At 43.0% G+C, this 24,995-nt stretch overlaps 2 protein-coding genes across 4 annotated transcripts in view; both read right to left on the reverse strand.

The window, feature by feature from the left end:
- COPRS (coordinator of PRMT5 and differentiation stimulator) overlaps positions 1 to 14,919 on the reverse strand; it is a 147,922-nt gene extending 133,003 nt beyond the window's left edge. The window contains exons 1-5 of one of the 3 annotated variants that reach the window (XM_032707091.1): positions 14,770 to 14,915; positions 13,732 to 13,819; positions 12,945 to 13,193; positions 10,731 to 10,921; positions 10,226 to 10,432 (exon numbers count right to left, since the gene is read on the reverse strand). In XM_032707091.1, coding sequence (XP_032562982.1) covers positions 10,749 to 10,921; positions 12,945 to 13,193; positions 13,732 to 13,819; positions 14,770 to 14,853 — 594 coding nt within the window. In that variant the 5' untranslated portion in view covers positions 14,854 to 14,915 and the 3' untranslated portion in view covers positions 10,226 to 10,432; positions 10,731 to 10,748. Of the gene's footprint in view, positions 1 to 10,225; positions 10,433 to 10,730; positions 10,922 to 12,944; positions 13,194 to 13,731; positions 13,820 to 14,156; positions 14,445 to 14,769 lie in introns of those variants that run through there. The other 2 variants (XM_032707089.1, XM_032707090.1) reach the window with 2 other exon arrangements.
- A 743-nt stretch (positions 14,920 to 15,662) lies between these two features.
- On the reverse strand, positions 15,663 to 24,995 carry UTP6 (UTP6 small subunit processome component). Its single transcript, XM_032707088.1, has 19 exons — positions 24,818 to 24,995; positions 24,646 to 24,730; positions 23,798 to 23,839; positions 23,618 to 23,710; positions 23,433 to 23,480; positions 23,148 to 23,211; positions 22,611 to 22,729; positions 22,061 to 22,138; positions 21,547 to 21,628; positions 21,074 to 21,155; positions 20,243 to 20,424; positions 19,633 to 19,712; positions 18,849 to 18,926; positions 18,504 to 18,683; positions 17,737 to 17,817; positions 16,913 to 17,022; positions 16,763 to 16,829; positions 16,403 to 16,475; positions 15,663 to 15,948 (listed from the first exon to the last, which is right to left on the reverse strand). Exons 1-19 carry the CDS (start codon positions 24,907 to 24,909, stop codon positions 15,791 to 15,793), a joined length of 1,794 nt encoding a protein of 597 aa, XP_032562979.1. The 5' UTR covers positions 24,910 to 24,995; the 3' UTR covers positions 15,663 to 15,790.

Here is a 24,995-nt window from a genome sequence, read left to right on the forward strand (position 1 = left end):
ATGTAAGAAACTGTTTAAAGTAACTTATGTAAGAGGTGATCTGGGAACTTCCTGAAACAGGAATGAAAATTAAAAGCCTTCATAACATTTACTTCAATTTCTTTTAATGACCAACAATTATATTTCAAAAAAAACCCTGCAGAATTGCAGTCTAAACCTGCACAGGCCTGTGAACACTCTCAGGTGTAAAGGCAAAAGGAATTAAACAAAACACTCTTAATTAAAACTGTCAATCTGTCAAAATCTGGACAAGATCACAGAGAAGTCTGATCTATGGTTGCTCTATACTTTGCACTTCCTAATTGGACAAAAAAAAAAAAAAAGCAGGTTATGAATCTGCTCTAAGGACAGCTCTTTCCTGCCATTCTGGCACTCACCTGACCAGTTTATTTCTTTCCTACTGTCACTAAATTTCTGTACAATCAAAAGCTAAAATAAAGCTTTTCATTGCTATGGTCTTGGGGAGACTGGTGCCAGACTCTGCTTGAAGAGAAACTGGGGGAGCCCCAGGAGTCCATTAAAATCTTGATTGAAATTGTGAGGCTGATGGCAGGGAAACAGCCGGGCTGCACAGCGAGGGGCTCACACACACCCCAGGCAATTGGTGGGTTTATTTATACAAACCACATGATGCTTCCAGTCCCCAGAATGTGTTCAGGGAGCAGATTCAAAAGTGCCAGAAAATTGAACTTTCAAACACACTGGTACTGGTGAACAAGCTCAGCTTGTATTTCAGAAATACGCCCTGGATGCACCCAAGTATGGACATGTAAAGGTGCATGGACTGCATGTTGCAGAGCTGTGAGGATTTAAATAAGCAGTTCCCTGTTTATTTAACATGAAAAAGATGATGTGGCTGCTGTGGCCATTTCAAAATTTAATCCCTTTTCTCTCTGTGTTGTAAATTATGTAGGTTTTTCTCACCCCAACTCAAAATGATTACAGACTCTTACAGAGCAGATGGACCTACAGACAGCAAAGGCTTAAAAGAAATATCTTCCAGTCAACTCACAAACCTCAGGAAGATTGGTACAGTAGATATTTCATCTGAAATAAACAAGTAGTATCATATAAGGGCTGGGAGATTTTATATATATAGTTGGTAACATTTCATCCCTTGGTTTTCACCTTCATTTCAGGCACTCCTGGAGCCTGTACAAGTGAGTGATGCTACACTCCATACCCACACTCCTCCCCTGTGGACGCAGCAGGATGAAAGGCATCCCTGCAGCTCCAGCTGGATCAGCCCAGCAAGGAAGGGAATGGGGAATTGTGTCTCCAGGAATGCCGTGGCCTGGCCAGATGTGCACACTCACAACCAACAACTGAAGGCCTCTGTGTATCCTGACAGATTGTTTTCCTGAGGGACAAAGCTTTGCAGCTCTAAAGCAAACAGACTTCATTCAGCACTTTCCCCTCCATCAGTTATTTACACGGACACAAACGTACACATTAAAAGTAGTTTTCAGCCATAAGCAGAAGCTCCACATTGGATAAAAAAAAGGTCTGATAATATGCAGGAAATGTATGGCCACAACAAGAGAGTCAACTTTGCATAATAACCACAGAGGGCACGATGGGAAACGTCCCAACAGCGGCTCAGCTGTGCTCCACACACGGGAACAGTCCCTGACAGCAGCAGGCAGTGCCAGCAGCACCTGAGCTCTGGCCTCTGCTGGGCAGATGTGCTGGTGGTGTGGGGCACATGCCAGGACCACAGAGCAAAAGCCTTTGGCCTTATTTCCTCTCCTTCACTCTGCACTGTTTCTACAACCTTGCTGATACTATCATGGACTGAGTTCCATGAGGAAAGGAGCAGGAATTGTCTGACAGGATCTCACCATGGGGTTTGTGTCCATCCCCTCACATCACAAGCAGCAGGTTGTACTTTCCAGCAGACCCACGAATTGGCCACAATGGCAGCACCTGCAGCTTCAGAGGAAATGAGCCCCAGTGGAACAATACTGGCAGATCCTGACCATAAAAACCATTCCTCCTTCACCTCTGCAATTTGTCTACTCGGGGGTACTTCACAGCAGAAATGTTCACAAGTGCAAGACCAGTTTCAAGAACTGGTCATGAGCCCCTCCAAACATAAATGTTTCTTTTAACACACCCAGTGGGGTCTGTCAGAGCTTCCCCCATGCTCAGTGTGTTGTGTCCCACTGTCCTCCCATCCCAGGGACAGTCACTGCTGCCCCGCAGTTCAGCACCACAGAACATGACTTCATGAGATTTAATTCAAAGATGCTGTGAAAGAGCAGCACATGTTTTGGGAACAGCTCTATTTCTGGCTTTTGGATTCTTCGTAGCAACAAGTTCCATCAACTAATACATGCAAATTAAAAGCACTTCTGAAAGTTCTATTTGATTATACTGTAAAAATGGGGGAAAACGGGGTTTTTCTTTGAAGTGAAATGCACTGCAGTCCTGGCACTGAGGAAGCTTTGGTAACCATAGCAACGTTGTAATTTTTCAATACAAATTTTAATAGATATTTAATTTGTCAAATCATAGGCTGGCATTCAAGCCTTTTTTTTTCCAGCAGCCCCCTGCTTTTCAATACATGGAGCTGTTCATGTTCACTAGCAGTGGCCTCTGAGGTGCTTTACAACAGAGTTCTCTTCCAAATGTAATTTTCGTATCAACCTTGACAAAAAAAAAAATTGTTAAGTGGTTTCCACTTCTGCTGTTACTGTCCTTGGCAACTTCATTTTTTATAAACCAAATGAAGTGTTTGCAAATGTTCATTTTTTTGGAAGACAGAACAGGCAATGTTCTGTGGTGACCAACTCAAAAGTTGTTAAGAGTAGCTGAAGTACTTTGTCTCCCAAATCCTGTTCAATATCCAAGCTATTTTAAAAGCATGCAGCTGTATGGATGGAAAGTTAATGAATAAAGTTGGCACTGAGCTGGAATGTTATCTCAGAATGCAATCCACCAGCAAAAGGCTTTCTGAAATTCACTGAAGATAGGACTGCTAAGCAAGAAAAACATGCTGCTTATTACTAGTGAATTTGATGAAGCACTTCAGGAGTAGAGTAAGTCTCCAGGCCTAAGAATAAACTGCATTCTTCTCTTGTACTCTGCAGACTGCAAAAAGCTGGAAAGCAAGCAACTATTTCCCAAATCCAGATTTTTCTCAGGATAATTATGACAACTCTTAAACATGACAGACTCACCACTGAAGACACATCTCTGTCAGATTTAAAGTGTGCCATGATTTAAAAACCAGCAGTGAAAACGAAGTCAGGAGGCATTTGGGATGTCACACTAACACAGTTCTGGTGTCTCAAGGTGTGCCAACACTGCCATGATTCACAGGATTTTGCCCTAGTTTTCCAGGAGAGCACTGGTTCACACTGCCCTGCTTTGGGTGGGACCATGGAGGGGAGAGGACACCACTGCCACTGCTGCAGATTCCACATTTTGTCAGGCAACATCATTCAGAGAGAGAGGCCTTCTGTAAAATCAGACAATCACTACCATCACAAAATGGATGCTGTAAACTGGCAACAAAAAGGATGAGGGAAAACATACAGAAAAAAAAAAAAATCACAAAATAAGAATCTGTAAACAGTAGCATTAAAAACCAGTTAATAGAAGTGTTAATGAAAACAGAAATTAGTCTAATTAAATCACCCCATAACATCTGATGGCAAAGCACATTGGTGTACTCATCACTTCACCAAAGCAACAAGACAACAGTTAAAACTACTGAGCTGTTTAAAATATTATGACATGAAAAATGTCATCCTGGATGTAACAACAGAATCCAGATAAAATGGATGTTAAATCCTCTATCACACTTACTGGTTTAAAGCAGAATCTATCCAGCCAGTCACAAGTACCTATTCCTAGATTGCAGTCTCCATGAAGAGATGCAATGAGATCCCTTGGGTGAAAATTTGGAATAGCCAAGAATAAAGAAACTTCTTTGTTATTATTAGAGCATGGAGGATATTTGATAAGACATGGAGAAAACAGCTGTTGCCTGTATCAGTAAAATGAACACTCAAACAGAACCTGTGTGGATTAACCACGGGAAGAAGTGCTATAAATATATATAAACTCTCACACCAGTGTCATCTCTGAGGTAAAACAGCAAATACAGGAAAAAAGGGTACCTGGTACCCTGAACTAGAGAAGGGAAAGCTCTCAGCTCAATTAGGTGAGGCTTCAATTAAAGAGGAAGTAATCAAGTGAAGCCCACTCCCACTGTACAAATCAGCAGTTACTGCACCCTCTGTGTTCTCCCACATCTACCTCATTTCAGCCTCCTCCCACACTTCTGTTGATACAGTCCTTGAGCTGTTATACAAGGTGGATTCTGCCATAATAAAGAACATATTTAGCTGGCACCAATTGCTGGGTCTTAGTACTGCAGGTAGAAACTAAGGTAAATTTAACCCCAGACAGAAGCAGACACTAGGTACAAAAATCACAAAAAAAAAAAGCATGCTTCCAAAATAGAAAATTCAAGAAGAAAATGAAGCACAAAACAGAGTGATAACTTCTGAAGTCAGAGAAATCCTACTGCCAAGGCTTGACTGGGTTGTGGTGGAAGGCAGCATTAAAGCCTTAGCAATATCCAATACCAAGGTAAGCTGAACAGGAATAACTAAGCCGAACTTGAAAGGATATGCAGCAAAAGAGGTTGTGTCCCAAGTCCCTGGAGTCTCAATTACAGAGCAGTTAAGTCCATTAGCAGGACACTGAACCTTGCCCTTTTGTTTGGAGGCGGGTCAGGATCACAAAGGCTGGGTGTTACCGACTTCCCCGGTCCCCTCACACGGAGCAGCCACTCTGCTGCACAAACGTCCACAGCTCCCCCCTGCCAGGGGGTACAGGACATCACAGGATGTGACCTGTGACAAAGATGTGGCTCATTCAAGGAGTCAATTCGCCCTTTAGTCAGAGTTGCACACTCTGAGGAGGGATGAAGGTGCCCTGGCAGCCAAGGTACCTGAGAAGGGCTTCCCCTCACTGCAGGTATGAGGCGCCAGTTTTGGGCAGTCTGCACAACAGAAACCCTGCTGCCCTTAATGGGACAGATGATGAACTTCCCCGTTCTTTCATCTGAGAATTTTTACCTCTGTACATAATTAGAAGCACGATCATTAAAGTCAGCATTCCAAATTGCAGGCAGGAACCAGACACAAAGTATTCCTACAGGGCTACAAGGCACTTCACAGACCACATAAGAAAGCCTGTCCTTAAACCAAATCCCAGACCTGTCTGAGGGATAGTTTGCCCACTTCTCTCCAAAGGACCAAATTAAACCTAATCCACCCACCAACACAAGTACAGATAACAGAACTAAATGTAGTTCTTATCTAGCAGACAGGCAGTCTCAGCCTGGCTTTATAATGTCTGACCAATCCCACTGGAAAGAGCAGACTTCTGTCAAACTACAAACTGCAGAGCTGGAGGTCCAATCAAATAGATCAAGTATGAATGATGCAGATAAGCTAGAACTAAATAAAACAGAAGGTAAAAGGTGTTTCAGACCAGGAAAATAATGGCCTGTTTGAAGAACATGGAACTGAAAGTACTGATAAACTGAGAACAAGGGGGGTCTGGTATTCCAGCAGACCCAGTGGTGACAGCAGACAAGAAAATGATGATGGTTCAATCAGCATGTGGCTGTTTGCAGCTCCACCTTTGGGCTTCCATTTCAGATTACCTGTCCCAATTCAGCTTCTGGTATAAGGAGTTACCCACAGTTGAAACAGAACTTTCAAAATCCCCTTACATGTTCTTGTCCTGCAGTAAGGTGAATGCAGCAACTCAGATTCCTGCACCAAATTATTTTGATTTGTTGCCCATGATTCTGGTGGAACTATCAGTTGTTCCTCTGACCTTGCTATTCCCATTCTACCACCCTACTGTCACCAGTACTGTGAAGACCTGCTCAGCTAGAAAAGTTTTCCTTGCTCCCTGAATCTCCAGTTACCTAGAAGGAGGCTGTGCTCTCTGCTGTGGGATACAGGTCCTGTTTAATCTCACTGTCACACCTATTTACTTCCCCAGAAACAGTTGAGCATGTAACATGGGAGATGGAGTTACACAATTCCCAACCAACTGTAGCCAGACAGAACTATATTACAATGTGGCATATTTACTCTGGTGTCTGCATGAAGATTACAGATGAAATGATAGTCCTTTATCTGAGGTCAAATAATTTTAGTATTTTCTACTACCTGCTAAGTGACCAAAGGATCTCCTCAGTGAAAATGTGAATGTTCTGGAGTAGTTCCTGAGGTAGGGGCAGAAATACTAAACAACTTGTTTGTTGTTGGAACATAAGCCCACAATAGCTACAGTGATTAAAACTACAAAGCAGCACAATGAGAGCCTCTGGTACTCCAGATCTCACAGAAAACATGTTACTCAATGTAAGTTATACTAAGGACCAACAGCTCAAAAAGGACTGAGCAGTATTTCCCTTTGAGGGCAATAAAACAATAAATTGAGACCTCAGGCTCATAAACAAATAGATACAACTTACATATAAAACTCAAGTCTTCAAATCCTGCATCATACAATGAAAGGAGTTTCTAGGTCTAAGTACAGAAGTTGCAGGCAGATCAGAAAAGGTTTGATTAAAATAACTGAGGCCAGACATTTGAGACTTGCTGAATCATAGGAAGTTACCTTTCCTGGGCTCATTTCTGCTACATGTCCTGAAACTACCATCAAAGTGGGAAAAATCCCCCCCAATACAACCTGCTACGATATAAATGTAGACATTGAGCCATGTTCATGGGTTTTGCTCTGTCAAGGTCAACAGAGCCACAAGGAATGGAAGGAAAGCCCATTATATTAAGGACTAAAACCCACAGCAACAGTGAAACCCTGAACATGAGCTTTAGCTCAGAGATGACACAGGCACTGCTCGGGGGATGTACAGGGACAGAGGTTCTGCCTGGGTAATGAGCTGCCAAAGTTTGTACCAGCTGAGGATTTGTGTGCCAAGTGCTTAAAGGAAGCTGTTTCCATCACTAAACCCAATTACTGGGTTTGTGTGCTTTGCAGCTTTTTTTAGTGGGTTCCAGTTTCTCCTGCCAAGCTGGGAAACCATGCTATGAGTAGCTGGTACTCCCAGGACTAACAACTCCACCACGAATTTATCCTCTAATACTCGAGCTTCCGATGTCTCTGTTTGCAATACAGACCACAGAGGGTATCCCATGTTCCTTCCCTGTGCCTACACTCACCCAGCTCCACAAAATGACCTTTGTTACAAAGGGATTTACACTGGTGTCCTTGCAAGCAACAGATGGTCAGGATGAGCTGCTGCCATCAGCATTTTTCCTTTAGTCTGTGGAATTACTCACATAGTCCCCCCTCAGCAGTGGAGGCATTTTCTCAGTTTAAGAGTGAAAGCACACCAGTTGTAAGATGGGACAAACAACAAGTGAAGCAGCAGTGTCTTTAAAAGACACTAAAATGGGCTGGATTTTGTGGTTATATAAGACCAAGAAACCCTATCTCAATCTGATGTATGAATTAAGTGCTGTACCTTATCAACAGGAAATATGAACACATTTCCTTCAATTATTTCCTCTTGCAAATCATTGCCTGTAGGTCTCAAAGGAAACAACAGATGCACCCAAAACAAGTTTTCATTTCTTTGCTGGCTTGTTCAAAGAAAATGCAAAAAACTGTTTGGTTTTTCAAAACCTGACTATTCAGACAAAATTTCTTGCTCAGTGAATTTGAAGCACTTTACTGGCTGGTATCTTTAGCTTTACCTACAAAGTGGGGAAATGAGAAGAAAAGCAAGGACAGCATCAAAGTTGTACCCTGCTCTACTAAGCCACCATATCATGCTCCACTCCTAAGCCTTCCCCACAGCATAAACCCAGCAAACATATTAACCTGCAGCAGGGTCTCTGTCCTTTGAATGACATTTATAATGTGGGTGTAGAAGGAAAATGGTCTTAGGGATGTATGTGCATTTCACTGAGAAATCTGTGACACTTCTGAAAACTTTTCAGCTGATTTATGTGCTGCCAGTGTGTTTCTTGTATGCATACAAGATTTATGATCTTGGTCCTGTGATGGGACTCTCTTCCCTCCAATAATTTGAGCAGGCTGAAGGGCTGACTCTCGGTGTGAATTGTTGGCTCACATGCTGCCTTCTGTTGGTTTTAAATGCAATGTATTCCTGCCTAGAATGACACACTTGTGTCAACACAAAACAGGCTCAGTGCAAGATTCACAATGGAATTTGAAACACTCTGTAGAGCAGAAACATTGGAATCCACAAGCTCAGTTTCAAATCCTCCCAGGCAGATGCTTTCTGAGGAGGCTGCATCTGGTTTTCTAATCCCCCTGAAGTTTGAGAGTATTCAGATCAAGCTTTACATTAAGCCCCTGCCCTAACAAGCAGGGCCAAGATGAACAAAGTTATATTTGCCAACATATCCCTGGAGAGAGCAGGAGGCATCTCTGCTGCAAAACCCTCGTGCTATTTTTCCCAGACCTGGGGGGGGTGGTGGCAGTTTTAACCTCAAATGGAAACTGAAAACAAATCTTTAAAGTTGACAGTCATTTAAAATGCAAACAGCTTAGCAAAGCAGCCATTCAACACAATTTCTCCTCAAAGAATAAGACCTTGGAGACAGACCGGAATGACTGTAATTAAAGGTACAGGGTGAAAAAACACCTTGATTTATAGACCGTATGGAAAATGGCTTTAAGATTCAGTACTGATGGAATTTTGGAACTGTAAGGGAAAAAAAAAATATCACTCTAATCAGTGTAAAAAGGATAACCAAAAAGTCTTTATAAAACAATTCTACAAAAGATGGGTTTGCTTCCACAGAATTCTATTAGTTTCCTCTTTATTGCATACGGTGGGATATCTCCCCCAAGCACAGTAAAAAACAATATATTAAGCCTGAAGTCAAGTGATGTTCTTCTCTCAGCCATGGGAGAGATTTTTCAGTCCAACTTGGGAGTGAACTAAAAAAAAAAAAAAAAAAAAAAAAAAAAAAAGAAACTAATCGGGGCCGTGAATCAGCCTCGCCGGGGAACAACAGGGCCAAGCAGAACACAGATCTGAATTGCTCCCAGCGTCAGAAATCCAGCCCGGGGAGCTCACACCGCCTGACGAACACACGCCGAGCAGCGCAGACAATTTTCTGCTGCCCTCTGCAGGGAAACGTTGGGCGTTGACAACAGCCGGGTCCGGGCAAGGGATAAATAAACAGGCTCACAAAACGAGCCGGGATTTTTCACAGGAATGTTTACAGTTTACAAGTGTGTCTGCACTCATTTTATTAATATCGCATTTCTAAATGCAAATCAACCCTTTTACTCTGGCTGATGAGTCAGTTATTGGCATAACTGAGTTCTGAGGGAAATATTAATCCCCAGGTCACTCCACCATATAGGAATTAAAGAACAGACCCCCTTTCTTGCAACCTCAGCACCAGGTTTCCACTCTATACTTCAACTGCTAAGTGCTAACACATAACCAGGAATTGAAAGGTACCCAAAGGAAAGCTCTTGTCCTGTGTTCTCTAGGAATAAATTAAGGAAATATCACTGTGTCATCCACTTTCTCCTCCCAAAACAGTGTGTGAATTATTTTGGTCTCATACATCGGATGAGAAAACAAAACCCCAATGTTGCACTGTGCTCCAGTTCAGTGTCAAAACATGGGAAAAAAAAAAAAAGCCATGAAAAGTTTTTGAGAGAGAAGTGATTAATGAAACATGAGCATTAGGTGAAGGTTATTGTCATGCTGGTGACCAGCCACTCAATCCACTTACACACTTCATCTGAGAACATTTCCTTTCATTCCAGAGCAAAGCAAGGAGGAGATGGTTCTAATTCCAGCTATTCTCTGAGGGAGGTATTTTGTGTTCTCATCTCATTTGCCACAACAAACAGTATCAGGAACCTTAATCCACTGCTGTCTGCAGGACACACAGATTTATACACATATTGTAGTACATAATGTCTTTGTCATTACACATCTGATGCTGCATGAGAGTGTAATAAAGACAACACTGGGACTGCAGGGTAATATGCCCATATAACAAGAAGGTCTGATGTGGAAAATGCTTTGCTGGGAGGCAGCCTGAGGCACCCAGCATTCCTACTGGATGGAGCAGGCCCTACTGTGTATCATCATGTGTGTTTGCAAAACATGTATCATGTATTGGTAATTCCTTTATAAATACATACAAATAAACACAAAACAACTCACTCTGTATTTGCCACAGCTAATTTTGTTGAAAAGCAGTATCAGAATCACAAATGGGAATTGAAACCACAAGGAAATACAACAGAGAAGCTTGAAGGAGGGAGAGTTTTTAAAGCTCTCCAAACCCATCTGACAGCATCAGGTGAAAAGGAGAGGGAACTAAGAGTTACACAGACACACAGAGACCAGCATGTCAAAACTCACAAAGCCCTGCAAATAAACAGTCTGAGTTTAGAAACTGAACACTTCTTCTCAAGCAATTAATTAGTAACAAGGTAGATCTACAGAATACAAACAAAGCCTCCAGAAATGCACTGTCACAGCCAGCACCTGCACTCTTGTCTCCAGAGCCCAGTGGGGGCAGTTTAGAACAGCTCAGCAGCACCTGAGCAAAACTTGGGAGGTGGTGTCGCATTTCTGGCCTTGGGCAGAACTCTGCAAGCAAACTAAAGGACTTGACACAGCTCAGACAGTGAAGAACACATTCCAACTCAGAAGCCAAACTTACTTCTGCCCAGGGTCAGCCTCACTCATCTGCATCATCAAACTGGCCACTCTCAACTCTTGTACTGACTCGTGATGGAGAAACAAAGCAAGCTGTGTGGTGACAGCCTGGGTAGTAAAACCAGTCCTCATTCCACACATATGAGGCCAAAACATTATTTTCCTGAAAGCTTCCACAGGACAGATCATCAGCATCTACAGAAGATAAAAGAGAAGGTTTAAACCATGGGAGATACTCAGGAAAGTAGTGGTATAGTCTAGCAGGTTCTTATGCAGGCCTACAGCATCCTTCGGTTCTCTATTTCAACTTTATCTGCCAGCATTGATTAATTAGACCTAAATAAAAAAGCAAACAGAGGCTGAATTTGGCAATGTCTTCATTTGAAGGAAGGTTCCTGCCACACAGACAAAACAGTTTTCCAAAAAGCTCAATGATACACCTGGATTCAGCCCATGTGACACCAGCTCGTACAACACAGGCAGTTCTTTCACATTTTCCCTGGGAATAAAAGGCTCATGAAATTATTACTTTTATTTGCCCTCCCCCTCCCTGCTGTCCCCACATCCCCATCCCAATGAAGAGCCCTCCAAAGCCTTTAAGAACTGGGTCACTGGACAGAAAGGGAGGGTGGGGTCCTGTGAAAGCTCTCCCTGAACAACATTTCCACTAGGCCAGAATTAAACCTAGTAGGCCTGTTTTTAACCAAGCTGGCACAAAAATTGGGCAAAAAGTGTTTTAACAGAAGGGAAAGACTTCCAGGCAGCAGACACTGAAAGGACTGAGCAAAGGAGAAGCCCAGAGTATGGGGAGCAGAGGACCCAACACAGCTGACCCATGTCAGCCTTCCAGCAGCACTGCTAAACAAGCCACCACAGCAAGTGCTTAAAGAGACATTTTAAAAAGCCATAAAATGACCAACCAAGCACCTTCTTTTATTTGGTAGCAGTTAACAACTGAGACACTTGTACTCACTACCTGAATCCCACAATCACAGCTGGCTCAGTTTGTGAGGATTTAAAAAGCACAAGCTACAGGTGGAATGAGTGAGTTAAATAAGTTAAAAAAAAGAACTTGTGACAGTTCCAGTAAAAAATTCAAAACATACCATAAATTTGAGCAGATGGGGGATTAAAGGAAAGCCCAGAATGGAAGAGAGGGAAAACATCCAAAAAGGAAACAGTCTTTTTCCTCGAATTACCCACTGTGAAAAACCAATATTGTGCTTCCATTTTAAAATCAGAACAGTTTTATGGAAAGGCTGCAAAAATTTTCCCACTTTCTTCCGTAATCAAACTTGGTACTTGAATACAACAGCCATTTATGGAATCAAAATAAACAGATAATTCACATTTCCTAAGCACAGAAAAGTGTATTAATTACAAAAAGATACACATTAATGAGAAGAAAATGCAAATATACTATTTTCATCAAAGACACAGCAGGCTAAACTCCATCCAGCTGTTCTACACTAACAGCCAGCCTGGCCAATGCAAGGTTTGGACTTTTGGTTCAACAAGTCACAAACTGGAGGATTTATTCAACTCTAAAGATGTGGATAAACCCACTTCTGTGCACTGCCACCTTCGCCCATGAGACTGATCACATGCACAACCACTTCAGAGGATCAAGCTTCAAAAAAACAAACAAGAAAGTCAAACAAACAAACAAACAAGAACTTCCACCAAAAAAACAACAATCAAAAAAGCAAACAAAACCAAGCCAACCCTACAGCCAAAGCAACAAACCCTACTCAGAGACTGAGCACTTCCAAAGAACTCTGTGCTCTAGAGGGACATTATAGAGTACAATTTTGAATTTTCTTGGAGGAAAGGAAGAACTTTTACACCAAAAAAGCTACATTCCTGCACGCCATTTACCCTTATCTTCTGCTTCAGAATAACAAAGATACACCACTAAGAACTTGCTTCTCCCCAGAAAGTCAATACACACATAGAATTCCCCTCCTTCCCAGGCCACTCCCTAAGAATTCGACTGCTCAAGTAAGAGTTTCATATGAACTTCACAACACCACCTTTAAATCCTGTGTTTGACAACAAAATTGTGCAGAATTGTTACATATCCATGAGGCCAACAAAACAAGAAATTGCTTCCCAAAAGAGAACATGAAGTTACTTAAACACATTCTCCTGCAAAGCACCTACCTCCAACCACCTACTATCCAAAATTCAAATGAAGCACAAGTAAACGTGTACTCACCATAAGGACCATATGCAGACTCCTCCAATTCTTTATCCCAGTCCTCCACCTCGTACTCAGGAGCACTTTGCAGCTTTGGAGAGTCAGGTATACTGGAGACTTCATCATCCTCCTCATCCAGGTAAAAATGCACGTTGTACCAGTCATCAGGAGAGACACTGTCATCACCTTCACTGTGAGAGGCATCAGAGGCTTCATTGTCCTCAGACTTGCTGTCAGGAACATTTGGAATGTTGTCCAGCAAACATTCTAAAACCAACAGAAAGCGTCAACAGATACACTCAGAAATTAAACAGGAATATTAAATGCGTAGCACACAATAATTCAGATAGGTACACAAACACACTTTGTGACTACTAATCTAATTATAATATATGCAGTTTCCTACATATGTAGTATCACTGCAGAGCTGCTTCACATCACAGATGCTTGGGAACAGTGAACATAGCCTTGCATCACAGCACTAGCCCAACTCAGGAGTTTCCACACACTCTTGTTGGAAAATATCTCTTTAATTAGGGCAAAGGACCCAGCAGTTCTTGTTTCACCACATTCACCAGTAGGTATTTTTTTAAAAAATAGGTATGCTGAAAAACCATGGTTCTGGTTTAAAAACAGTCATATTGATTAATTAGTCTTGCACCTAGGCATACACAAATATCTACCTGGAAGTAATTCAGTGCAGTAACTGAAGAGGTATTTCCCACCCTTCACCTAAAAATTTTAAGTAAATTTCTCAAGCAGAGTTTAAGTTTCATTACTCACCACCTCCTTTGTTTTGTCCTACCTTTTCTGGGCTTCCAGATCATAGTTTCTCTCTTATTAGGAAGCTGTTTCTCCTCACAGTTTGTGGCATCAACAGCACCGGCCATCACCTACAAAAGAGTTTTAAAGAATTCCATAGCAGCTTTCATTGATTGCTCCAACACGGCTCAGTGAGTGTTTCTGTGCCCTAGAGCCCATCCATTTGTTCCCTTGATGAATCAGAGGTTTAAAACCAAACAGGTTTTCACTTGAGAAGGCAAATCTGCCGAGGGATGGCTCATCCTGCTGCTGCCATCAGTCCCCCCTGGCATCAGCAACACAGCACAGCCCATCTCCTCCCTCACCCCCGCAATCCTGCTGCTATCTCTCGGTGAAGGGGCCCCAAAATTGACGCCCGTTTGAGAACGGTGGTAATGAAGATACGAGGAGTGCAACAAATATAAACACCAAAGAGTGAATCCACCACAGGCCGAGGGGCAGGAGCAGATCAGACGCTCCAGCGGAGCTGAGGGGCGGGAGAGCAGCGGGAAACCCTCGGGCGCGCTGATGGTGCCCACAGAGCGGGGAACGGCGAGTTCTGCTCGCACTCCCACCCAACAGGGAGGCGGAGTTGGTGGGTGCAGGCAGCCGGGCGCTCAGGGGCAGAGCGCGGGCTCCAGCCGAGCCCTCACGGCGGCCCCGCTGCCCGCCCAGCTCCCCGGGACCCCCCGCACCGGCCGAGCCGCCCGTGCCTAAGGGCACCTTGGGCCGCCTGAGGGCACCTCCGACCACCCGGCCCCGCCCGGCCCCTCAGGGTACCTCCGCCCACCCGGCACTGCCCGGCCCTCAGGGCACCTCCGCCCGCCCGGCCCCGTCCGGCCCCTCAGGGCACCGCCGGCCCGGCGGGCCCCGCGGCTGTGCCCGCGGAACCACGTGCGGCTCCGGGCGTGAGGCTGGAACTGAGGGGGGCGCTGCTCGCGCTCCAGCCCCTGAGGGCATCCAGTCCAATCCATGACCCACCACCACCACAGAGTGGAGTCTGCGTCCAGAAATAACAGACCTAAGAGCTGGGAGAAAATACCTGTCTGCTCACGAAGCTGGAAATAAAGTCTCGATACCTCCCCAAGCTCCGTGACAAACCAACTCCCTCTGGCACTGGCAGCATGCTCAGATAAAGCACCAAGAGATGGGAAGCACCTGGGCTGAACAGCTGTGGCAGGTGTCAGGCAAATGAGCTTTCAGGGAATGTGTATCCCTGGGAGGTGCTGCAGGAACTGCCATGAGTGGCAAAATTCTGTGAGGAACCAGAATAGGCGAAGAAAAAGGGCCCACTTTCTGAAATGGTGGAGTTACCAGCTTTGCTGGACTTATCCAAGGTTAGAATTTATGCTGATTTATTGGGTTTGACATGGCTCTCTAAACAGCCAAGAACACCGTTTCAAAAAGCCAGTACCCGTTTTTCAGGCACTGTGGACAGAAAGTTGAAGTGTAGATCAGAACCTTCTGCTCTCACCTCAGGGACAGTGCTAACAGATCTCAGCTCCCCTCTACCTTTCAGTCACTCTCAGGATGCAAACACCAATGCAAGGAGACTGCAGAAGCTGTCTCTGTTTTTGCTCTAAAGATTACAGATGATTTTGAAGCTAGGAAACAATAAATACTGTATTTGTACTGATTTCTGATTACCTAATGAAAAGTGTTCCACTTTTAATTATTCAAGTTGGTAAAAATACAGAGATCACCCACAGGTATAGTACTTTCTGTGGGGGTTTGGTTTGGGATTTTTTGCATTTAGATGCTGTAATATTCGCTTTCCAGAGTGTAAAAGCTGATGCATTATAACTATCTGAATGTTTAAGGCAGGATGAAGAATTTGCTCTCAGAAGTCTCAGTGAGAACACCCTCAGAGATGCTTTTGCTTTCTCTAACTGGCAAAAGCAACACTAGAAACAACTGCAATGGAACAGATGATTCTTTTTTTGTCACACAGAATGTAAAGAAGGTAAACTTTAATAAGATCCAGGAACATATTTAGCTCTGTACAAAGAAGTTAAAAAAATGCACTGTCACATTACAACAGTAATGTCTAATACTATAGTTTTTCATAAATGTCCAGTTTGCAATAAAGTGTATTTGGAAACAAAATCTTCCACCAGGTCTCCCTGCAGCATCTTCATAGCTCGCCAGTGAATGCTCCCACAGTTTTCTGGTTTGCCTTGGGGATGACTGAGCTCCTCCTTGACATAATCCAGCCAGAGATCTTTGAAAGAAAAATAGAAGTTCTGGTTATATTTTAACTGGATATTACTTAACAAACAAACCTAACTAGAAACTCCTTTTAAGTGTCTTTGATGTTAATGCAATAAGGCTTATTTCATGAAATTACAGTGCCCTGCACCTTGAGGAGCAAAACCCTGGGTTCTATTCCCAGCTGGAACACTGATGTCTTAAGAAATAATGCAACAATGCCAGTGTCAAAACCTGATTTGCTCCCAGTGGTGCTGAAGCCATCCCAGTGCCCATGACCCTGGGCTGACAGCAGAGGGTCACTGCAGTGTCCTACACTTCATAGCACAGAAGAAATAAGCTCTGCCCTGCATGACAGCAAGCACAAGGGCAAAACAAGCAGCTACCTTTTGAAATGGATGGAAATAAGAGGCAGCACTGAATGAATGAATGAATGAATGAACGAATAAATAATAGAATCCCCTTACCAGTATCTGTTGAACCAAACTCCCTCAAGGCACGTTCATAGTATTCTCTCAGATGAAGCATTTTGCAGGATTCCTAACAAAGGAAGGTATTAAAAGGCCATTTATTTTGTACAGAAGTGAATCTGCAGCTTGATTAGATTCTTACAAAGGAAGAGAGTCATGGCAATTACATGCACACACACACACTGCCCCAGATTAGTTACCATGGAACTGGGTTTGTATCACATCCTGGGAATCAACTCGTGAAGACAAACATGAACTGATCACAGACTGACAACACCATTCTGTTTCCTATTTAGATCCAAAGTTAGAAGTGTATTTTACAAATACAAGGCACTAATTGGATATTCAACAACTTACTTGCTCCTTTTCTATTTGGATCATCTTCCTGAAGAAGTCAAGTGAGAAGGGACGATTTTCGCACAGGCTGAAATAAAACAAGTAACTTTTGACTTCAAGTCTTTTAACATACACCCTAGAACAATCTGGTTTGACGGTTTTACTTGTTACCTGGTAAAGACTTTTTTAACTTTCTTATAACCACCACTTCTGTAAGTCCAGTCCAGATACATTTCTTTCATAGTCACAGATTCAGCAGGACTTGTGGCACGTAAGGATCTCTGCAAGCACAAAACAAAAAATAAAACCATCACATACCTACAATTAAAAGGCAAGAAAGGAGACAAAACTAAACACTACCTTCTCCCTCATCAGGCATCTGAAATAAAGCAGATCTCCTAAGTCTAAAATACATTTCTCCTCCAATAATCCACACAGCTGGCAACTGGCATTTCCTTAACACCCTTCATGCAGAGGGTTTCACAATGCTCTACAAACAGCTGAATTCAAACTTCCATCTGAAATATGTGTTTTATATTGTAAAAGGGGGGAAAACCCCACTACCCAACATGCCAGGCAAAGAGGAAATGTTTTGCCCCAAGATACTGAGGAAATTTATAGTGAGATTAAAGTCCCAGTTCTGATCTTGAGTTTTCTATAACAAGACTTATGTTTGCACACAGATTGTAAAATTCTCTCTTCCGTGTTCAGACAGGTGTCTGAAACAGAGGAAAAATTCTAGACCACAAAGTAAGAGTACATCACGGGTTGTGCTTACAAATATCTCTGTTTCAGAAGAATGGGAATGACATTTGTGCCTATAAGCCTGTGTCCAACTGATTTTTGATAACACACACAGTTTTGCTTGAAATTCTTTGATATCAACACATCCATGACAGAACTGCTGTATAAAGCATTTGTTACATGTTCCATTCACAGACATTGTTCCCATTTATTTACACAGGCATAAAAGTAGATTTTGATTAGCCCAGTACCTGGTAGAGAGCTTCTGTGTCCTCCTTGCTGTTTGCTCCTTCGCTCCATTCCACCCAGAGGGTCCACAGTGCCAAAGTGCCCTACAGAGTGAGCAGATACATCAAATGCCTAAAATACAGTGACTAATTTACAGACAGCAACACATCCTCCAGGTTCTGTATTAGCTGCTGTAAAAATGTCCTTTAGGCACAGCTCTTGGAAAGGCAACTTTGGCCTGCACCCTGAAATCTCTTCTCATTTCCTTCCCAATACTTCTTTAGCTGGACCAGCTGCGTTGCCAGGGATGAGACAAGTTGTTGTGCACCACTGAGCACTGCAGTACAAAGGTAACTTCCAAGAACAAGAAGTAAAGAAATAGTCACCTTCCTGTTTCATCTCCTCACTCCTTGTGCTCAGGGTTTGAAATGGAGCAGTAGGAGAACACACATCTAACTCAAGGTTTGAAATACCACACACACAGTGTGTCAGGACAGCGAATAAAAGGAAGCACATTTTTCAAGTAAGACACAAAGAATACCAGCTCACTGCTAGGAGAGTGTGCAAAATGTCACCTGTGAGCACTCAGACTTTAAAACTGTGACTTTGAAGTGAATTTACAGTTCCCTAATACTTGGCAATGCGATGTGCATGTGAAGTTTTGAGTTCATATATCGGACATTAAAAATTGTTAGGGACTTTGAATGCCTTGAAAAGGTAAAAAAACCCAAGCAACCAAGCATCAGAGGTTTCTGGCCCGTGTCATGTAAGTCCATAAAGCAGCACAGACCTGGGATTTCACGTGTTTAAGGGCTTCTTCAAAACACTGCGTCACATCCTCCCTCTTCAGCTGGATCAGCACCTGCAGCCTCATCTGCCACGTGCCCACGGACAGGCTGAAGCGCCTGGTTGCAGCTTCTGCCACCTCCACAGCCTTCTCAGAGAGGTTGGACTCCAGCAACAGCTGAAGCTGAAACCCAGCAGATACAGCTCATCACCACGAGAGACTTGGAACACCTTGTTAAAAAGCAAGGCTTTGAACCAAATTGCCCAGCAGTGTCTACTCAGAATGCAAAGACAGGCACACAACCAAGGCAGGAAAGCCCCCCAGTCTATTCTGTGTGTCAGCTCTTACCCACTGCTTATAGAGAGCTTCTGGTAGCAAATTAGACTCATGGGCTTTGTTGAACACACTCAGTGTCCTCTCCAGCCTCTAGAACCAACAGAGAGAAAAAACCCAAGCATTATTCCTGTATATACCAGATTCCATCATTTCTAGAAGCCCAGTGGATTGTCTACCAACACGTCACTGAATATCTAATTATACATTACATATCTAATGCTTTAGGTACCTGCAGACATTCCAAGATAAAGGGGAAATTTGAGCATTTGAATTACTTCTCTTCCTTTAGGAGCAAAGAACAACACTGCAGTGTTCTTGTGCTCTACTACAAGGCTAATTAGTTAATTCAGAGTCATACCCAAGCACAGATGCACAACTGAACTGCCCACATGCCAGCACCAAACTTTGCTCAGACTTATTTGGAAGAGTAATTTTAATTCATCCTTTTTTTTGAATAAGCACTGTCAAAAAGGACTGTCAGTGAACATTTAAGGTCCCCTCCAACCCAAACCATTCTATGATTAACAAGTTTGCAGTCTTAGCTCTCATCCAAAGAGGTCACTGTACTGACAAGGCTGGTTTATGCCCAGGCTATTCATGTTCAGGCAGGCCATCTGAGAGCCTGACAGTAAAAGTGATCCCCCCAGATGGAGACTAAATGATTCTTAGTGATGGCCACAGGTAGATATTTCTGATAAAATGTCATAATATATTTGCTTCTTGTCTTGCTTCTGGATTACAGAAGTCAATAACAACAGGGATGATTTGTTTGTATGATTTCCTAGTAAGCTTTTACCTTTTGCTTTAATTCTTCACTGTTGGTTTTCCTGTTGTATCTCTCTAAGCAAAAAGTGATGTAGCACTTCCACATGTCCTCTGTAGAAGCCAAGGCATAATATCACACTTTACAGAATCACAAGAGTAAGCACAAGTATTTAAGAAATACAAAGAATCCAAGCAAAGTGTTAATGCCAACTTTGTTTTAAAATGTTGTATTATAAAAGAGGCCCTAGATTTATAACATTAACATTTTAAAATGGCTTCCCACCACGAGCTGTAGACAGCAAATCTTTGTAAAGAGCGTCCAGCTCTTGGTTCAGCTGAGGCTTCACAAGGAATGTTCAAAGTAAGGACAGTGCCAGATGTTGGGAGTTGGATATCCACTCTGGCTACTCAAAACCATTGCTGACTCACAGCTAAGCAGCAATATACTCACATTTCCAGTTAAGCAGCTCCTTCGAGAGCATAAATGCTTTGGAAAATAACCCAAATAACACATAAAATAGATCCCCAAAAGGCAGCTTGTAAAAACTGCTCTCCTTCTCTCAGGTATGGCAGAGCCTGCCATCACCTTCCAGATTTTCAAGTACCAGGAACAGCTGTTAAATGCAGGCAGGGCAGTTCACCTGTTGGCAGAGCTCCCACAGCCTCATCAAAGACTGCACAGCACCGTTCCTCCCTCCGGGCCATTTCTGCCACTTTGCTCTGCTTTGGGGGGTGTCCTGGGGCCTCCAGGGACCCCAAATCCAGCTCACGACGGGCCATGTAGTCCCAGGTCAGGGGATCATCAGCATAACTGGCCTGCAAACTGAACACAGCATGTCTGTAACAGCCCTCAACCACCATCCTGCAGCCCCAGGTATGTTTAGAAGGGTTGTTATATAAGCTGTGGTATTTGTTTGGTTGTTATATTATGTAAGTATAAATATACACTTACTTGCTAAGTAACCGAATGCCAGAGAAAAAAACATTTTACTTTCCACAAGAGAAAAACAAAATATTAGCTTTTTTTTTTTTTTCAATATTTAATATGGATATTCTCCAGAAATAACATGAACTAGGCAGGAAGCTGTCAAGAGAAATCTTTCTTTCGAGAGGAACAGCTAAAGAAATAAAAGATGCAAAAATGCCACAAAAGTACACGAGGAAAACCCACAGTTCCTGCAGTGAATTTACAGAAACTAAGTGCAGTAATTATTCAGTGACAACTATTTTATATCTGAATTTTTCTGAGCAGCATTTTAAAGCCCTTTCTGAAGTTAGATACAAGCATCCTTTTCTAAAGAACACACTTGCCTCATCTGAACACTAATTTCTTAATTTTAATTCCCTACAGGAAACAGCCTTTAGAGCTTTAAGTCCTGTCAACCCACTATAAATTAGAGAAGTTATGAGAACATGGTTCTTGAAACCTAAACTAGAACAAAATAAAAACACAACACAAAGCCACAACTCACTTTTCAAGGATTTCTTTTTGCAAATCTTGGGTGAAGTCAAAGAGCTTTGCAATGGAGAGCACAGCCAGCTGGAACTCAACACCTACATTTCAAGAGACAAAAACCCTATCAAATGGAGTATTTGTTAAAGAATTCCTCAATATATCACATCAGTTGCACACTTTGCATTTTTGGTTTTTGGGGTTTTTTTTTAAACAATCAAGTTTTGAGACTGGAAGCCCAGCATTGTCACTTCAGCCCAAAAGCTGCTGTGCTGGAAGAGGTGTCAGCCTGCAGGAAAGACATGAAATCAGAACTATGAGCACTATTAGTTTTTTCTCTGGCATTATGAAGGTTCTACTGAAGAAATGGTGTATTTGAAAATGTGTCTTAGTTGTGTGCATTGGAGCTAAGTCTATCAGAATTACCTACTGCAGAGCTGGGTTAAAGGTGACAATTTTCTTATTGAATAAGTACAAGAAATATTAAATCACCTTTAATTTTCTGAGTTGCATCCCTGTAGACTATTCGAGCCATTTCCCCACTGAGAATCTCTTCAGAGTAATTGAATTCCCCCTGCAATATCAAACATATCGTTGAAAATATTATTTTCCTTTCCCAGCTATCATTTTTGCAAGCAGGGAAAAAAAAAATCAGAAAATATCAACGTTTTCCTTCATCTAAGTCTATTTTTATGTAACTTGCACAAGTCAACTATAAAAAAATGAAAGACAGTAAGTTTAACTACTCCTTTCCAGAAATTACTATTAATTTTCAGACTGGGGAATGTAATAAAAAGATTTTACAATTGCAAACAAAAATCAGTGTATGAAGTATTTGAGCTGAATATCAGCAAACACTTGAAAAGCTCCACACAGGCATAGCACATGAACAAAAGCTTTCTCTAAGCAGTTGTCAAACAAACCATTAATCCAGATCCCTTGAAACTGTGCACTCAGTGTGATACACAAGCAGACAATCTCTCTTAAGTAAGTTCAGCTGACCTACCAAGTCCATCTTTGCTTTTTCAAATTCTTTCTTCTCCTTCCTCTGTTTCTCAGCGTGCATCAGCTCCATCCTGAAATACTGCAAGAGTGACAACACAATGAAATGGCTGTGGGGGTTAAGTCATCAAAATCTAAGCCCACAAATGAGGTAAAACAAGCTCTGAGGAGCTACAAATCAGGGCTTTCACACATCCCCCCCACGTCCGAGAGCCTTGGTTTTTAAAAACTTGTGCACATAAGTGTATGCCCTAGTATTTATCCAGACATTTCCCACATGTAGATCATTTCTTAGTTATTCTTTAAACCTTAACTTGCCCTCAAAGAAAACCAACTTCTCAAACAAAGGCTGGGGATGCCAGACTAACTCTGAGAAATATGTCCAAGCAGAGCTTAACAGCATCCTAGAAGGGAATTTTGGGCTGTGTTTTTTTTAATATTTTTGACATTTTCCTGCTGAGAGGGGGAAGCAAGTTTTTTTCCTGAGACATATGCTGAACTGATTTGCTCTGATGGATCAAATAACTGGTTGTAGAAGAAAACCAGGATCTCACCTCTTGATAAAGTTTTGGGCACTCTGGATGGAAGCGCAAAGCACGAAGGAACAAGTGCCTGGCACTTTCTGATGAGAGTCGTGTCTCCATTTCCCACTTTGCTGCCATAATCCACAGTGCTGCAAAAGGTGATACAAATTCATTAATTTAATCTCCCAGAATGAGCTCAGCATTGGAACAAAACTGATTATCTCCCATGTAAAACCAAGCTGAAGGACGGATCTAAGCAGCTAGGCAGATCCAAGGAGTTTAATCTGGTTTTAGCTACAGAGCTAATGATGTCTTCCAAAGCTAGAAAGGAGGTCTTGAGCATTCAACATCTCCCACCTCTGATATATCTACTTAGTTCCCAGTCTGCCCACACCTTATTCAGCACAGCCCTATGAGAGCCCATCTCTCTGAAGCAGCAGCAAGGCAAAGAAAAGAGAGTGGGGACCTTCATCCCAAGAGCTTGAACTGAGATCTGCAAGAACTTTAACCAACACCACACAATCTACACTGAGGCATTTATGCAGCACTCACCACTGTTTTACTTACCTGGTTTATTGGAATGAATGGCCAACATGGTAGAAAACACCTTACTGAGTTGATGTTTTGCATTCTGTAAAAGAAGCGGTTTTGTTTTACCCACTCTGGTACTGAATGGAACACACACATCAGTGAAAGCCCCAGGCAGATCCAACAGTATTATCAAAATTATTTCAGTATTACAGCATGTGGCACTAAAGTTTGTACCCCTATCTTGAATTCAAGTTCCAGATGCCTGAATAAACACCAATCCACTATCTCAGCTCAGGTAAGATCAAGCATTTGAAAACTCACCCACTGCTTGCAAAATGCAACATGTGAAAGCCAGAGCTGGACATCATCCTGTTGGAAATGAAAAGAGGAAGAGAATCAACCCCACAAGGTGCAAAAATCACTTGTACATCGACAAGCAGACAACATACCCTTGGTACAGCAACCTGGTATGCAGAAAAAAACCCCAAAAACTCAAATAAACTTACTTTCCATTTTCCTGTAGCTCTATTGAACAGGCTGTGCACTCGGTGCAGAATAGAGTGCTCGATTTCCTCCTTCTTAAACGAGTATCCAATGCGCTGGGAGGGAAAAAATATCAATTTTATTGCAGTAGAAAATGTATTTTGCATAAAGTATTTTGCACTCTTAATAACTGACAGACTTACTGCTCGTCTTTTCTTGATCAGTTCCAGCAGATTAATTTCATACTAGAATGGAAAGAAAAATAACATTTAAAACCAAATGAAGAGACATCCAACAGCAAGGCAAAAAAATCCAGATAAAGTTTGTTAGAGCTAATGGACAGGTGGACAATAAACATTACAAACAGGAAAACCTAAGCAATAATTTTTTGACTGGGTCACTACATTTCTAAGACTGGATGAAATTAATATTAAAGATTTCTACTGCATGTGACATTTCAGACTTGAGCTGTTGGCAACCCATATTCCTAGAATTGTGATGCACAAGCCAAACTTGTAATTAGAAGTTTGTTTAGCCACAAAAAAATTAGCACCATGAAATATCCGGAGTTGGAAGAGACCCACAAGAATCATTGAAGTCCAACTGCTGGCCCTGTCCAGGACACCCCAACAATCCCACCCTGTCCCTGAGAGCATGGTCCAAACCCTCCTGGAGCTCTGGCAGCCTTGGGGCCATCACCACTGCCCTGGGCAGCCTGTTCAGTGCCCAACCACCCTTTTAGGAGCTTTTTCCTAATCTCCAACTTATTAATTCCACTTAACTACAATGTGCACAGCGTATCAGGGAACTGGGGGCTCCACATCCCTGGAGAGACAAGAAACCACAGGAGAAGCTCACAACAAGAGACGCCTCATCCCAACCTCAGGCACCAACTCCTGGCTATGCTTCCTGCTCTGCTGCCGACAAGCCGCCCTCAGGTGAGCACCAGGGACCAGGCGAGGTGAGAGCACTTAGGGCACGACAACACTCCTCAGCTCTGAGCTGGATCTGCAGCGAGGGACGGCCCGCTCTGCTGCTCGGTAAAGCCTACCTGGATGTAATTAATGAAATCCTCCTTCCGCAGCGCTCTCCGCTGTACCTTGTACTCCAGAGCCGAGGCTTTCCTCAGGACGGCCCTGCGGGGATCGGGACGTGAGCGATGGGAGCGATGGGAGCGCTCCCGGCCGCGCCACGTGCGCCCGCCCGGCCCCGGCCCCGCTCACCGGATCTCCGCGCGAGTGAACAGCCCGACCCGCTCCAGCTGCTCCAGCTCCGGCACTCGGTCCTCCAGCCGCTGCTCGATGCGCTCCGCCATGGCCGCGGCGCTCCGGAGGGTCCCCACACAGACCCGGCACAGACCCGACACAGACCCGGCCCGAGGCGCCGCCGCTTCCGCCCGCC

The sequence above is a fragment of the Chiroxiphia lanceolata genome, chromosome 19 (assembly GCF_009829145.1).
Source record: "Chiroxiphia lanceolata isolate bChiLan1 chromosome 19, bChiLan1.pri, whole genome shotgun sequence".
NCBI classification, from domain to species: domain Eukaryota; kingdom Metazoa; phylum Chordata; class Aves; order Passeriformes; family Pipridae; genus Chiroxiphia; species Chiroxiphia lanceolata.